Consider the following 16,921-nt stretch of genomic DNA (forward strand, 5'->3'; position numbering starts at 1 on the left):
TCGTCATTGTCGTCATGGTTATTGTCATCGTCGTCATGGTTATTGTCATCGTCATGGTTATTGTCATCGTCATGGTTATTGTCATCGTCGTCATGGTTATTGTCATCGTCATTGTCGTCATGGTTATTGTCATCGTCATGGTTATTGTCATCGTCATTGTCGTCATGGTTATTGTCATCGTCATGGTTATTGTCATCGTCATGGTTATTGTCATCGTCGTCATGGTTATTGTCATCGTCGTCATGGTTATTGTCATCGTCATGGTTATTGTCATCATCGTCATGGTTATTGTCATCGTCATGGTTATTGTCATCGTCGTCATGGTTATTGTCATCGTCATGGTTATTGTCATCATCGTCATGGTTATTGTCATCGTCATGGTTATTGTCATCATCGTCATGGTTATTGTCGTCGTCATCGTCGTCATGGTTATTGTCATCATCGTCATGGTTATTGTCATCGTCATGGTTATTGTCATCGTCATGGTTATTGTCATCGTCATGGTTATTGTCATCATCGTCATGGTTATTGTCATCGTCATTGTCGTCGTCGTCATCGTCATGGTTATTGTCATCGTCATTGTCGTCGTCATCGTCGTCATGGTTATTGTCATCGTCATTGTCGTTGTCGTCATCGTCATGGTTATTGTCATCGTCATGGTTATTGTCATCGTCGTCATGGTTATTGTCATCGTCATGGTTATTGTCATCGTCATTGTCGTCGTCATCGTCGTCATGGTTATTGTCATCGTCATTGTCGTCGTCATCGTCGTCATGGTTATTGTCATCGTCATTGTCGTTGTCGTCATCGTCATGGTTATTGTCATCGTCGTCATGGTTATTGTCATCGTCATGGTTATTGTCATCGTCGTCATGGTTATTGTCATCATCGTCATGGTTATTGTCATCGTCATGGTTATTGTCATCGTCATTGTCGTCGTCGTCATCGTCATGGTTATTGTCATCGTCATTGTCGTCATGGTTATTGTCATCGTCGTCATGGTTATTGTCATCGTCATTGTCGTCGTCGTCATCGTCATGGTTATTGTCATCGTCATGGTTATTGTCATCATCGTCGTGGTTATTGTCATCGTCATGGTTATTGTCATCGTCATCATGGTTATTGTCATCGTCATGGTTATTGTCATCGTCATGGTTATTGTCATCGTCATGGTTATTGTCATCATCGTCATGGTTATTGTCATCATCGTCATGGTTATTGTCATCGTCATGGTTATTGTCATCGTCATTGTCGTCGTCATCGTCGTCATGGTTATTGTCATCGTCATTGTCGTCGTCGTCATCGTCATGGTTATTGTCATCGTCATTGTCGTCATCGTCATGATTATCGTCATTGTCGTCGTCATCGTCGTCATGGTTATTGTCATCGTCATGGTTATTGTCATCGTCATTGTCGTCGTCATCGTCGTCATGGTTATTGTCATCGTCATTGTCGTCGTCGTCATCGTCATGGTTATTGTCATCGTCATTGTCGTCATCGTCATGATTATCGTCATTGTCGTCGTCATCGTCGTCGTGGTTATTGTCATCGTCATCGTCGTCATGGTTATTGTCATCGTCGTCATGGTTATTGTCATCGTCATGGTTATTGTCATCGTCGTCATGGTTATTGTCATCGTCATGGTTATTGTCATCGTCATGGTTATTGTCATCATCGTCATGGTTATTGTCATCATCGTCATGGTTATTGTCATCGTCATGGTTATTGTCATCGTCATTGTCGTCGTCATCGTCGTCATGGTTATTGTCATCGTCATTGTCGTCATCGTCATTGTCGTCGTCATCGTCGTCATGGTTATTGTCATCGTCATGGTTATTGTCATCGTCGTGGTTATTGTCATCGTCATTGTCGTCATGGTTATTGTCATCGTCGTCATGGTTATTGTCATCGTCGTCATGGTTATTGTCATCGTCATGGTTATTGTCATCGTCGTCATGGTTATTGTCATCGTCATGGTTATTGTCATCGTCGTCATGGTTATTGTCATCGTCATGGTTATTGTCATCATCGTCATGGTTATTGTCATCGTCGTCATGGTTATTGTCATCGTCATTGTCGTCGTCGTCATCGTCATGGTTATTGTCTTTGTCGTCGTCATCGTCGTCATGGTTATTGTCATCGTCATGGTTATTGTCATCGTCGTCATGGTTATTGTCATCGTCATTGTCGTCGTCATGGTTATTGTCATCGTCATTGTCGTCATGGTTATTGTCATCGTCATTGTCGTCATGGTTATTGTCATCGTCGTCATGGTTATTGTCATTGTCATGGTTATTGTCATCGTCGTCATGGTTATTGTCATCGTCATTGTCGTCGTCGTCATGGTTATTGTCATCGTCGTCATGGTTATTGTCATCGTCGTCATGGTTATTGTCATCGTCATTGTCGTCATCATCGTCATGGTTATTGTCATCGTCATTGTCGTCGTCATCGTCGTCATGGTTATTGTCATCATCGTCATGGTTATTGTCATCGTCATGGTTATTGTCATGGTTATTGTCATCGTCATGGTTATTGTCATCGTCATGGTTATTGTCATCGTCATGGTTATTGTCATCGTCATGGTTATTGTCATTGTCATGGTTATTGTCATCATCGTCATGGTTATTGTCATCGTCATTGTCGTCGTCGTCATCGTCATGGTTATTCTCATCGTCATTGTCGTCGTCATCGTCATGATTATCGTCATTGTCGTCGTCATCGTCGTCATGGTTATTGTCATCGTCATGGTTATTGTCATCGTCGTCATGGTTATTGTCATCGTCATTGTCGTCGTCGTCATCGTCATGGTTATTGTCATCGTCATTGTCGTCATGGTTATTGTCATCGTCGTCATGGTTATTGTCATCGTCATGGTTATTGTCATCGTCGTCATGGTTATTGTCATCGTCATTGTCGTCGTCGTCATCGTCATGGTTATTGTCATCGTCGTCATGGTTATTGTCATCGTCATTGTCGTCGTCGTCATCGTCATGGTTATTGTCATCGTCGTCATGGTTATTGTCATTGTCGTCATGGTTATTGTCATCGTCATTGTCGTCGTCGTCATGGTTATTGTCATCGTCATTGTCGTCATGGTTATTGTCATCGTCATGGTTATTGTCATCGTCGTCATGGTTATTGTCATCGTCGTCATGGTTATTGTCATCATCGTCATGGTTATTGTCATCGTCGTCATGGTTATTGTCATCGTCATTGTCGTTGTCGTCATCGTCATGGTTATTGTCATCGTCGTCATGGTTATTGTCATCGTCATTGTCGTCGTCGTCATCGTCATGGTTATTGTCATCATCGTCATGGTTATTGTCATCGTCGTCATGGTTATTGTCATCGTCGTCATGGTTATTGTCATCGTCGTCATGGTTATTGTCATCGTCATTGTCGTCGTCGTCATCGTCATGGTTATTGTCATCGTCATTGTCGTCGTCATCGTCGTCATGGTTATTGTCATCGTCATTGTCGTCATGGTTATTGTCATCGTCGTCATGGTTATTGTCATCGTCATGGTTATTGTCATCGTCGTCATGGTTATTGTCATCATCGTCATGGTTATTGTCATCGTCGTCATGGTTATTGTCATCGTCGTCATGGTTATTGTCATCATCGTCATGGTTATTGTCATCGTCGTCATGGTTATTGTCATCATCGTCATGGTTATTGTCATCGTCGTCATGGTTATTGTCATTGTCGTCATGGTTATTGTCATCGTCGTCATGGTTATTGTCATCGTCGTCATGGTTATTGTCATCGTCGTCATGGTTATTGTCATCGTCATTGTCGTCGTCGTCATCGTCATGGTTATTGTCATCGTCGTCATGGTTATTGTCATCGTCATTGTCGTCGTCATCGTCGTCATGGTTATTGTCATCGTCATTGTCGTCATGGTTATTGTCATCGTCGTCATGGTTATTGTCATCGTCGTCATGGTTATTGTCATCGTCATGGTTATTGTCATCGTCGTCATGGTTATTGTCATCATCGTCATGGTTATTGTCATCGTCGTCATGGTTATTTTCATCGTCGTCATGGTTATTGTCATCGTCATTGTCGTCGTCGTCATCGTCATGGTTATTGTCATCGTCGTCATGGTTATTGTCATCGTCATGGTTATTGTCATCGTCATTGTCGTCGTCATCGTCGTCATGGTTATTGTCATCGTCATGGTTATTGTCATCGTCGTCATGGTTATTGTCATCGTCATGGTTATTGTCATCGTCGTCATGGTTATTGTCATCGTCATTGTCGTCATGGTTATTGTCATCGTCGTCATGGTTATTGTCATCGTCATGGTTATTGTCATCGTCGTCATGGTTATTGTCATCGTCATTGTCGTCATGGTTATTGTCATCGTCATGGTTATTGTCATCGTCATTGTCGTCATGGTTATTGTCATCGTCATGGTTATTGTCATCGTCGTCATGGTTATTGTCATCGTCGTCATGGTTATTGTCATCGTCATGGTTATTGTCATCATCGTCATGGTTATTGTCATCGTCATGGTTATTGTCATCATCGTCATGGTTATTGTCATCGTCATGGTTATTGTCATCATCGTCATGGTTATTGTCATCGTCATGGTTATTGTCATCATCGTCATGGTTATTGTCATCGTCATGGTTATTGTCATCGTCATGGTTATTGTCATCGTCATGGTTATTGTCATCGTCATGGTTATTGTCATCATCGTCATGGTTATTGTCATCGTCATTGTCGTCGTCGTCATCGTCATGGTTATTGTCATCGTCATTGTCGTCATGGTTATTGTCATCGTCATGGTTATTGTCATCGTCGTCATGGTTATTGTCATCGTCATTGTCGTCATGGTTATTGTCATCGTCGTCATGGTTATTGTCATCGTCATGGTTATTGTCATCGTCATGGTTATTGTCATCGTCGTCATGGTTATTGTCATCGTCATTGTCGTCATGGTTATTGTCATCGTCATGGTTATTGTCATCGTCATTGTCGTCATGGTTATTGTCATCGTCATGGTTATTGTCATCGTCATGGTTATTGTCATCGTCGTCATGGTTATTGTCATCGTCGTCATGGTTATTGTCATCGTCATGGTTATTGTCATCATCGTCATGGTTATTGTCATCGTCATGGTTATTGTCATCGTCGTCATGGTTATTGTCATCGTCATGGTTATTGTCATCATCGTCATGGTTATTGTCATCGTCATGGTTATTGTCATCATCGTCATGGTTATTGTCGTCGTCATCGTCGTCATGGTTATTGTCATCATCGTCATGGTTATTGTCATCGTCATGGTTATTGTCATCGTCATGGTTATTGTCATCGTCATGGTTATTGTCATCATCGTCATGGTTATTGTCATCGTCATTGTCGTCGTCGTCATCGTCATGGTTATTGTCATCGTCATTGTCGTCGTCATCGTCGTCATGGTTATTGTCATCGTCATTGTCGTTGTCGTCATCGTCATGGTTATTGTCATCGTCATGGTTATTGTCATCGTCGTCATGGTTATTGTCATCGTCATGGTTATTGTCATCGTCATTGTCGTCGTCATCGTCGTCATGGTTATTGTCATCGTCATTGTCGTCGTCATCGTCGTCATGGTTATTGTCATCGTCATTGTCGTTGTCGTCATCGTCATGGTTATTGTCATCGTCGTCATGGTTATTGTCATCGTCATGGTTATTGTCATCGTCGTCATGGTTATTGTCATCATCGTCATGGTTATTGTCATCGTCATGGTTATTGTCATCGTCATTGTCGTCGTTGTCATCGTCATGGTTATTGTCATCGTCATGGTTATTGTCATCGTCGTCATGGTTATTGTCATCGTCATTGTCGTCGTCGTCATCGTCGTGGTTATTGTCATCGTCATGGTTATTGTCATCATCGTCGTGGTTATTGTCATCGTCATTGTTATTGTCATCGTCGTCATGGTTATTGTCATCGTCATTGTCGTCGTCGTCATCGTCATGGTTATTGTCATCGTCATGGTTATTGTCATTGTCATGGTCATTGTCGTTGTTGGCGTTATAGTCGTCATGGTCATCATCATCGTCATTGTCATCATCGTTCTCGTCATGGTCATCATCATTGTTGTCATCGTCGTTGTCATCATGGTCATTGTCATCGTCATGATCATCATCATGGTCATCATCGTCGTCGTCGTCATGGTCATCATCATTGTTGTCATCGTCGTTGTTGCCATGGTCATTGTCATCATTGTCGTCGTCATGGCCATGATCATCGTCATGGTCATGATCATCGTCATGGTCATGATCATCGTCATGGTCATGATCATCGTCATGGTCATGATCGTCGTCATGGTCATCATCATTGTTGTCATCGTCGTCGTCGTCATGGTCGTTGTCATGGTCATCGTCGTCGTTGTCAAGCAACGTTCGCGGGTAACAAACCCTCCACCTTCTACACTTTAAGAGGCATAAGCAATTGTGAAAGAGCGCTCACGACCCCGGGGGGGCGGTGGGGCGGGGGGCGGTGGGGGCGGGGGGCTGGGGGGGGGGGGCTGCCTTCGTGGTCTCGCTCCCACCCAGGGTCAGGCCGGAGAACGCTCGGGGCACCCCGTGGGGGGCACCCCGTGGGGGGCACCCCGTGGGGGGCACCCCGTGGGGGGCACCCCGTAGCTCGGCTCGGGGGGTTGAGCTTTCGCCGCCAGCGTCAACGCTCGCGTTGGTCTCACGGCAGGGACGCTCGGCGCTCCGCTCCGACCCACCGGGTCGTGGAGCCTCCTTGGCACGGCCGGCGGGCGAGGAGGAGGAGGAGGAGGGCGAGGAGGAGGGCGAGGAGGAGGAGGAGGGGGAGGGGGGGCCTGCTGCTGCGGCCGACCGGCGGGCCGGCCGCTCGCTCCTCAGCATTGGGAGAGGCTCGGTGATTCGCTAGAGAGAAGAGGCGCGACACTGCGGCTCGTCCGTCCGTCCAGTCGCTCGTCCGTTCAGTCGCTCCGCTCGTCCAGTCAGTCGCTCGTCCAGTCAGTCACTCGCCCGTCCAGTCAGTCGCTCGTCCAGTCAGTCACTCGCTCGTCCAGCCGCTCGTCTGTCCAGTCGCTCGCTCGTTCAGTCGCTCGTCCAGTCAGTCGCTCGTCCAGTCACTCGCTCGTCCAGGCCGCTCGCTCATCCAGTCGCTCGTCCAGTCAGTCGCTCGTCCAGCCGCTTGTCCAGTCAGTCGCTCGTCCAGTCAGTCACTCGTCCAGTCACTCGTCCGTCCAGGGCTCGTCCAGTCGCTCGTCCAGTCACTCGCTCGTCCAGTCGCTGGTCCAGTCACTCGTCCAGTCACTCGCTCGTCCAGTCACTCGTCCAGTCACTCGCTCGTCCAGTCGCTCGTCCAGTCACTCGTCCAGTCACTCGTCCAGTCAGTCACTGGTCCAGTCGCTCGTCCAGTCACTCGTCCAGTCACTCGCTCGTCCAGTCACTCGCTCGTCCAGTCACTCGTCCAGTCACTCGCTCGTCCAGTCACTCGCTCGTCCAGTCACTCGTTCGTCCAGTCACTTGTCCAGTCACTCGTCCAGTCACTCGTCCAGTCACTCGTTCAATCACTTGCTCGTCCAGTCACTTGTCCAGTCACTCGTCCAGTCACTCGCTCGTTCAATCACTTGCTCGTCCAGTCACTTGTCCAGTCACTCGTCCAGTCACTCGCTCGTCCAGTCACTCGCTCGTCCAGTCACTCGTCCAGTCAGTCACTGGTCCAGTCGCTCGTCCAGTCACTCGTCCAGTCACTCGCTCGTCCAGTCGCTCGTCCAGTCACTCGTCCAGTCAGTCACTGGTCCAGTCGCTCGTCCAGTCACTCGTCCAGTCACTCGCTCGTCCAGTCGCTCGTCCAGTCGCTCGTCCAGTCACTCGCTCGTCCAGTCACTCGCTCGTCCAGTCACTCGCTCGTCCAGTCACTCGCTCGTCCAGTCACTCGCTCGTCCAGTCACTCGCTCGTCCAGTCACTCGCTCGTCCAGTCACTCGCTTGTCCAGTCACTGGTCCAGTCGCTCGTCCAGTCACTCGTCCAGTCACTTGTCCAGTCACTCGTCCAGTCACTTGTCCAGTCACTCGTCCAGTCACTCGTTCAATCACTTGCTCGTCCAGTCACTTGTCCAGTCACTCGTCCAGTCACTCGTCCAGTCACTCGTTCAATCACTTGCTCGTCCAGTCACTTGTCCAGTCACTCGTCCAGTCACTCGCTCGTTCAATCACTTGCTCGTCCAGTCACTTGTCCAGTCACTCGTCCAGTCACTCGCTCGTCCAGTCACTCGCTCGTCCAGTCACTCGTCCAGTCAGTCACTGGTCCAGTCGCTCGTCCAGTCACTCGTCCAGTCACTCGCTCGTCCAGTCGCTCGTCCAGTCACTCGTCCAGTCAGTCACTGGTCCAGTCGCTCGTCCAGTCACTCGTCCAGTCACTCGCTCGTCCAGTCGCTCGTCCAGTCGCTCGTCCAGTCACTCGCTCGTCCAGTCACTCGCTCGTCCAGTCACTCGCTCGTCCAGTCACTCGCTCGTCCAGTCACTTGTCCAGTCACTCGCTTGTCCAGTCACTGGTCCAGTCGCTCGTCCAGTCACTCGTCCAGTCACTTGTCCAGTCACTCGCTCGTCCAGTCACTGGTCCAGTCGCTCGTCCAGTCACTCGTCCAGTCACTCGCTCGTCCAGTCACTCGTCCAATCACTCGCTCGTCCAGTCGCTCGCTCGTCCAGTCGCTCGTCCAGTCGCTGGTCCAGTCACACGCCCGGCCGCCTTTGTCTCTCCCCCAGTGGCGATGCTCACTACTTACACAACACACACCCATCACCACACACCAGGTACTCATTCGAGGCTGAGTCGACCTAGGGGAGGCACAGGACCGGTTCAGATAATCGTCACTGGTGGTGTTGGCCGTGAGCGGGGAATCGAACTCGGGTCACCGGGTTCGTAGCGCTAACCACTACACTACCGCTCCCCACACACGCACTCACATACACACTCACATATACACTCACTCACATACACACACTCACATATACACTCACTCACATACACACTCGCTCACATACACACTCGCTCACATATACACATATACACTCACATTTGCATACACACTCACTCACATACACACACTCACATATACACACTCGCATATACACACTCACATATACACACATATACACACTCACATATACACTCACATATACACACACATACACACTCACTCACATATACACACACACACATATACACACTCACTCACATATACACACACTCACATATACACACACTCACATATACACACACACTCACATACACACACTCACATACACACTCACACACACTCGCTCATATACAAAGACAAAGATCCCCCATATAGCCTTAACAGACTGTAGGGGCAAGTGCTGTTAGCGAGCACCTATGAAGGCCGGAACGGTACACGAGGGGGTGGGTGGCCAGCACCACGCCCGACCGCCTTTGTCTTCTTAGTGGCGATGTTTACTACACACCGCACCAGGTACTCATTTGAGGCTGAGTCGACCTAGGGGAGGCCCGGGACCGGTTCAGATAATCGTCACTGGTGGTGTTGGCCGTGAGCGGGATTCGAACCCGGGTCGCCAGGTTCATAGCGTAGCGTAGCGCTAACCGCTACACTATCGCTCCCTCACATATACACACTCACATTTACACACACACGCTCACATATACACACACTCACATACACACACACTCACACACACACTCACATATACACACACACATATACACACACTCACATATACACTCACACACACTCACATATACACTCACACACACTCACATATACACTCACACACACTCGCTCACATACACACACTCGCTCACATATACAAAGATCCCCCGTGTATCCTTAACAGACTGTAGGGGCAAGTGCTGTTAGCGAGCACCTATGAAGGCCAGAACGGTACACGAGGGGGTGGGTGGCCAGCACCACGCCCGACCGCCTTTGTCTCCCCAGTGGCGATGTTTACACACCGCACCAGGTACTCATTTGAGGCTAAGTCGACCTAGGGGAGGCCCAGGACCGGTTCAGATAATCGTCAATGGTGTTGGTCGTGAGCGGGAATCGAACCCGGGTCGCCAGGTTCATAGCGCAGCGTAGCGCTAACCGCTACACTATCGCTCCCTCACATATACACACTCACATTTACACACTCACATATACACACACTCACATATACACGCACTCACATACACACACTCACATATACACACACACTCACATATACACACACTCACATACACACAAAGACCCCCCATATAGCCTTAACATACTGTAGGGGCAAGTGCTGTTAGCGAGCACCTATTAAGGCCGGCACAGCACACGAGGGGGTGGGTCACCAGCACCGCCACGCCCGGCCGCCTTTGTCTCTCCGACCAGTGGCGATGTTCACTACTTGCACAACGCACGCACACACCACGCACACACCAGCTAACTCACTCGAGGCCTTGGCCAGGTGTCCTGAAGAAGGCCCCGTGGGCCGAAACGTCGCGTTTGCGTGTCCCCTTTGCGAAAGATCCCACGTTGTTCACGCGGTGGGGGGGGGGGGGGGTGGTGGAGGGGTGACAGTCACGTGGTCGATGTTGTCTCTCGCCCGTCGAGGGCTCTATAAACATTCATTTGCCTTAACTCGAGTAGCCATCACCGGTCAAAATGTGTGGTGAACGTCTTTCCCCCCAAACCTTTCGAGCGGTGATAATGCGCTTAAACAAATGACACGCGTAAATAACACGTAATTTACACACTTAAATAACACGTAAACAAAACACGTAAACAACACACACGTACATAACACACGTAAATAACACGTAAACAAATACATGTACAAATGCGCGTTAATATTACACGTTAAAACGTTACGTTCTCTTATGTACAGCGAGGGGGAAAAAAAGTATTTGTGATCCCCTGCTGATTATGTACGGTTTGCCCACTGACAAACGAAATGATCAGTCTGTAATTTTAATGGTAGGTTTATTTCAACAGTGAGAGACAGAATAACAACAACAAGAAAATCCAGAAAAACGCATGTCAAAAATGTTATGAATTGATTTGCATTTTAATGAGGGAAATAAGTATTTGACCCCCTCTGCAAAACATGACTTAGTACTTGGTGGCAAAACCCTTGTTGGCAATCACAGAGGTCAGACGTTTCTTGTAGTTGGCCACCAGGTTTGCACACATATCAGGAGGGATTTTGTCACACTCCTCTTTGCAGATCTTCTCCCAAGTCATTAAGGTTTCGAAGGCTGACGTTTGGCAACTCGAACCTTGGGCTCCCTCCACAGATTTTCTATGGGATTAAGGTCTGGAGACTGGCTAGGCCACTCCAGGACCTTAATGTGCTTCTTCTTGAGCCACTCCTTTGTTGCCTTGGCCGTGTGTTTTTGGGTCATTGTCATGCTGGAATACCCATCCACGGACCCATTTTCAATGCCCCGGCTGAGGGAAGGAGGTTCTCAACCCAAAACATTTGACGGTAACATGGCCCCCGTCCATCGTCCCTTCGATGCGGTGAAGTTGTCCTGTCCCCTTAGCAGAAAAACACCCCCAAAGCATAATGTGTCCACCTCCCATGTCTTGACGGGTGGGGATGGTGTTCTTGGGGTCATAGGCAGCATCCCTCCTCCTCCTCCAAACGCACGAGAGAGAGAGAGACGCGGAGTACTTTCGAAGATACTTTACTGACGCACCACGGACAACACAGGCTCGCCCATCAGACACGCACACGCTTTGCCCCCGGGGTGGTTGACGGGGCAAACGGCAGAATCGTAGGCTTGGGAGCAATTTAATGACGTGGAATGTGGTCTTTTATTTTTTTCACACGCTGGGGAGGGGGGGGGGTGGGCGTCCTTGAGGGATCGGAGTCTTCAAGACGCCGGTCTCATCGGTGATCGGAGTCTTGAAGACGCCGGTATCATCGGTGATCGGAGTCTTCAAGACGCCGGTCTCATCGGTGATCGGAGTCTTCAAGACGCCGGTCTCATCGGGATCGGAGTCTTCAAGACGCCGGTCTCATCGGGATCGGAGTCTTCAAGACGCCGGTCTCATCGGTGATCGGAGTCTTCAAGACGCTGGTCTCATCGGGATCGGAGTCTTCAAGACGCCGGTCTCATCGGGATCGGAGTCTTTAAGACGCCGGTCTCATCGGGATCGGAGTCTTCAAGATGCCGGTCTCATCGGTGATCGGAGTCTTCAAGACGCCGGTCTCATCGGGATCGGAGTCTTCAAGACGCCGGTCTCATCGGGATCGGAGTCTTGAAGACGCCGGTCTCATCGGGATCGGAGTCTTGAAGACGCCGGTCTCATCGGGATCGGAGTCTTCAAGACGCCGGTCTCATCGGTGATCGGTGTCTTAGAGTTGAGGCCCCCTGGGGGCGTGGCTCAGAACCAGTGTCTTGAGATTCCCGGGGGGTCTCGGGATCGGTGTCTCTGTCTTGAGACCCCCGAGGAGGGGGGGGAGGTGTCTCTGTCTCGATACCTTGAGACACTCTGAGAAGTTCTCACAGCAGAATTCCGCCGCCGGAGAACTCCAGACTCTGCACACCGCACGGAGACACCGCACCATCAGCGTCTCTCTCCTCCCCCACCTCGTGTCTCTGTCTCCCCCCTCGTGTCTCTCCCCCCCCCCCCCCGTGTCTCTCCCCCCCCCCCGTGTCTCTCCCCCCCGTCTCTCCCCCCCCCCCATCTCTCCCCCCCCCCGTGTCTCTTCCCCCACCCCCCGTGTCTCTCCCCCCCCCCGTGTCTCCTCCCCCCCCGTGTCTCTCTCCCCCCCCCGTGTCTCTTCCCCCCCCCCCCGTGTCTCTCCCCCCCCCCGTGTCTCCTCCCCCCCCGTGTCTCTCTCCCCCCCCGTGTCTCTTCCCCCCCCCCCCCGTGTCTCTCCCCCCCCGTGTCTCCCCCCCCCCGTGTCTCCCCCCCCCCCCCGTGTCTCTCCCCCCCCGTGTCTCTCTCCCCCCCCCCCCGTGTCTCTCTCCCCCCCCCGTGTCTCTCCTCCCCCCCCCCCGTGTCTCTCTCCCCCCCCCCCCGTGTCTCTCTCCCCCCCCCCGTGTCTCTCCCCCCCCCCCCCCGTGTCTCTCTCCCCCCCCCGTGTCTCTCTCCCCCCCCCGTGTCTCTCCCCCCCCCGTGTCTCTCCCCCCCCCCCCGTGTCTCTCCCCCCCCCCCCCCCGTGTCTCTCCCCCCCCGTGTCTCTCTCCCCCCCCCCCCGTGTCTCTCTCCCCCCCCCCCGTGTCTCTCCCCCCCCCCCCGTGTCTCTCTCCCCCCCCCCGTGTCTCTCTCCCCCCCCCCCGTGTCTCTCCCCCCCCCCCCCCGTGTCTCTCTCCCCCCCCCGTGTCTCTCTCCCCCCCCCGTGTCTCTCCCCCCCCGTGTCTCTCCCCCCCCCCGTGTCTCTCTCCCCCCCCGTGTCTCCCCCCCCGTCTCTCTCCCCCCCCCCCCCCGTGTCCCCCTCCCCCCCCCGTGTCTCTCTCCCCTCCCCGTGTCTCCCCCCCCCCGTGTCTCCCCCCCCCCCCCCGTGTCTCCCCCCCCCCGTCTCCCCCCCCCCCCGTGTCTCCCCCCCCCCCCCGTCTCCCCCCCCCCCCCGTGTCTCCCCCCCCCCCGTCTCTCTCCCCCCCCCGTGTCTCTCCCCCCCCGTGTCTCCCCCCCCCCCCCGTGTCTCCCTCCCCTCCCCGTCTCTCTCCCCCCCTCCCCGTGTCTCTCCCCCCCCCCCCCCGTGTCTCTCCCCCCCCCGTGTCTCTCTCCCCCCCGTGTCTCTCCCCCCCCCGTGTCTCTCCCCCCCCGTGTCTCCCCCCCCCCCCCGTGTCTCTCCCCCCCCCGTGTCTCTCCCCCCCCCGTGTCTCTCCCCCCCCCCGTGTCTCTCCCCCCCCGTGTCTCCCCCCCCCCCCCGTGTCTCTCCCCCCCCCCCCGTGTCTCTCTCCCCCCCCCGTGTCTCTCTCCCCCCCCCCGTGTCTCTCCCCCCCCCGTCTCTCTCCCCCCCCCCCCCCGTCTCTCTCCCCCCCCCCCCCCGTCTGTCTCCCCCCCCCCGTCTCCCCCCCCCCCCCCGTCTCTCCCCCCCCCCCGTGTCTCTCCCCCCCCCCCGTGTCTCTCCCCCCCCCCCCGTGTCTCTCCCCCCCCCCCGTGTCTCTCCCCCCCCCCCGTGTCTCTCCCCCCCGTGTCTCCTCCCCCCGTGTCTCCTCCCCCCCGTGTCTCTCTCCCCCCCCCGTGTCTCTCTCCCCCCCCGTGTCTCTCTCCCCCCCCCCCCTCTCTCCCCCCCCCCCCGTGTCTCTCTCCCCCCGTGTCTCTCTCCCCCCCCCGTGTCTCTCTCCCCCCCCGTGTCTCTCTCCCCCCCCGTGTCTCTCTCCCCCCCCGTGTCTCTCTCCCCCCCCCCCCTCTCTCCCCCCCCCCCGTGTCTCTCCCCCCCCCGTGTCTCTCCCCCCCCCGTGTCTCTCTCCCCCCCCGTGTCTCTCTCCCCCCCCCGTGTCTCTCCCCCCCCGTGTCTCTCCCCCCCCCCCCCGTGTCTCTCTCCCCCCCCGTGTCTCTCCCCCCCCCGTGTCTCTCTCCCCCCGTGTCTCTCTCCCCCCCCGTGTCTCTCTCCCCCCCCCCGTGTCTCCTCCCCCCCGTGTCTCTCCCCCCCCCCGTCTCTCTCTCCCCCCCCGTGTCTCCTCCCCCCGTGTCTGTCTCCCCCCCCCGTGTCTCTCTCCCCCCCCCCCGTGTCTCTCCCCCCCCCGTGTCTCTCTCCCCCCCCCGTGTCTCTCTCCCCCCCCGTGTCTCCTCCCCCCCCGTGTCTCTCCCCCTCTCGTGTCTCCCCCGTGTCTCTCCCCCACTCGTGTCTCTCTCCCCCCCGTGTCTCTCTCCCCCCGTGTCTCTCTCCCCCCGTGTCTCCCCCCGTGTCTCTCCCCCCCCCGTGTCTCTCCCCCCCCCGTGTCTCTCTCCCCGTGTCTCTCCCCCCCCCGTGTCTCCCCCTGTGTCTCTCTCCCCCCCGTGTCTCTCTCCCCCCCGCCCACCTGCTGTGGCTCTATGAATGCGAGCCAGTCTGAGGCGTGGGTGGGCAGCAGCCCCATGGCCTGGCACTTGTAGACGGCCAGGGCCAGGCCCAGGACGTTGCCCACCAGGTAGACGGCGCCCTGCAGGCGCGGGCGGGTCGACCCCTCCAGCAGCTTGAAGGCTGCGGGGGGTGGGGGGGCACACGAGGGGTGGAGTCACCACGTGGAGGGGGGTGGAGTCACCACGTGGGGGGGGTGGAGTCACCACGTGGGGGGGGGGCACAGGAGGGGTGGGGTCACCACGTGGGGGGGGGGGGGTGTGGAGTCACCACGTGGGGGGGCACAGGAGGGGTGGAGTCACCATGTGGGGGTGGAGTCACCACGTGGGGGGGGCACAGGAGGGGTGGAGTCACCACGTGGGGGTGGAGTCACCCCAGGGGGTGGAGTCACCATGTGGGGGGGGGCACAGGAGGGGTGGAGTCACCACGTGGGGTGGAGTCACCACGTGGGGAGGGGGCACAGGAGGGGTGGGGTCACCAAGTGGGGGGGGGTGGAGTCACCACATGGGGTGGAGTCACCACGTGGGGGTGGAGTCACCATGTGGGGCGCTCCTATCCGTTACAGCCGCGGTCATCAACACGTGCCCAATACACTACACTACACACTACTTATTGCACTACACTATACACTACACTATACACTACACACTACACTATGCACTATTATAAACTACATACTATACACAACGCTACACTACACTAATAGACACGATACACTGCTTACATGCACTACAATTATACATTACACTATACACACTACACTATAAACTACACTACATACTACAAAATACAGTACGCTACTGTATACTACTCTACACTGCACCACGATTCTACGTTAAAAGATAAAATTTATTTAGAATTTCTTCTGGTTTCGTTTTTTGTCCCTCAGTTGGCTACGTACGGTGGTACGAAATAAGTTCACTACACTACATACTACTATACACTACATACTACACTACACACTACTATACACTACATACTACACTATACACAACATACTACACTATACACTACTATAAACTACATACTACACTATACACTACTATAAACTACATACTACACTACATACTACACTATACACTACATACTACACTACATACTACACTACTATAAACTACACTATACATGCTACACTATACACTACTTACTACACTATACACTACATACTACACTATACACTACATACTACACTACTATAAACTACACTATACATGCTACACTATACACTACTTACTACACTATACACTACATACTACACTATACACTACATACTACACTACTATAAACTACACTATACACTACTTACTACACTATACACTACTATAAACTACATACTACACTATACACTACGTACAGTATCGTATGTGTACAGTAGTGTACAGTAGTGTAGCATGTAGTGTATAGTAGTGTACAGTAGTGTATAGTAGTGTAGCATGTAGTGTATAGTAGTGTAGCATGTAGTGTACAGTAGTGTAGCATGTAGTGTATAGTAGTGTAGCATGTAGTGTATAGTAGTGTACGGTAGTGTATAGTAGTGTATGGTAGTGTAACATGTAGTGTATAGTAGTGTAGCACGTAGTGTAGCATGTAGTGTATAGTAGTGTAGCACGTAGTGTATAGTGTAGTATGTAGTGTATAGTAGTGTAACATGTAGTGTAACATGTAGTGTATAGTAGTGTAGCATGTAGTGTATAGTAGTGTAGTACGTAGTGTATAGTAGTGTATAGTAGTGTAGCATGTAGTGTATAGTAGTGTAGCATGTAGTGTATAGTAATGTAGCATGTAGTGTATAGTAGTGTACGGTAGTGTATAGTAGTGTATGGTAGTGTAACATGTAGTGTATAGTAGTGTAGCACGTAGTGTAGCATGTAGTGTATAGTAGTGTAGCATGTAGTGTATAGTGTAGTACGTAGT

General features: G+C 52.5%; 2 protein-coding genes across 2 annotated transcripts in view; one reads left to right on the forward strand and one right to left on the reverse strand.

The window, feature by feature from the left end:
• Positions 1–6,900, forward strand: part of LOC142906733 (protein maelstrom homolog) — a 48,310-nt gene extending 41,410 nt beyond the window's left edge. The window contains exon 10 of the mRNA XM_076055126.1: positions 6,706–6,900. Within this exon, the coding sequence (XP_075911241.1) occupies positions 6,706–6,900 (195 nt within the window). The remainder of the gene's footprint in view (positions 1–6,705) is intronic.
• Positions 6,901–10,951: 4,051 nt separating this feature from the next.
• Positions 10,952–15,152, reverse strand: EMC4 (ER membrane protein complex subunit 4; the record flags this gene model as incomplete). The annotated part of the gene is made up of 2 exons (XM_076055127.1): positions 10,952–12,533; positions 14,970–15,152. Coding segments are annotated over 2 exons (219 nt in total), but the record flags the coding sequence as incomplete, so codon positions are not given.
• Between the last annotated feature and the right edge of the window lie 1,769 nt (positions 15,153–16,921).

This window comes from Petromyzon marinus, chromosome 69 (assembly GCF_048934315.1).
Source record: "Petromyzon marinus isolate PM22_M1 ecotype Great Lakes invasive population chromosome 69, UKy_Petmar_22M1.pri1.0, whole genome shotgun sequence".
NCBI classification, from domain to species: domain Eukaryota; kingdom Metazoa; phylum Chordata; class Hyperoartia; order Petromyzontiformes; family Petromyzontidae; genus Petromyzon; species Petromyzon marinus.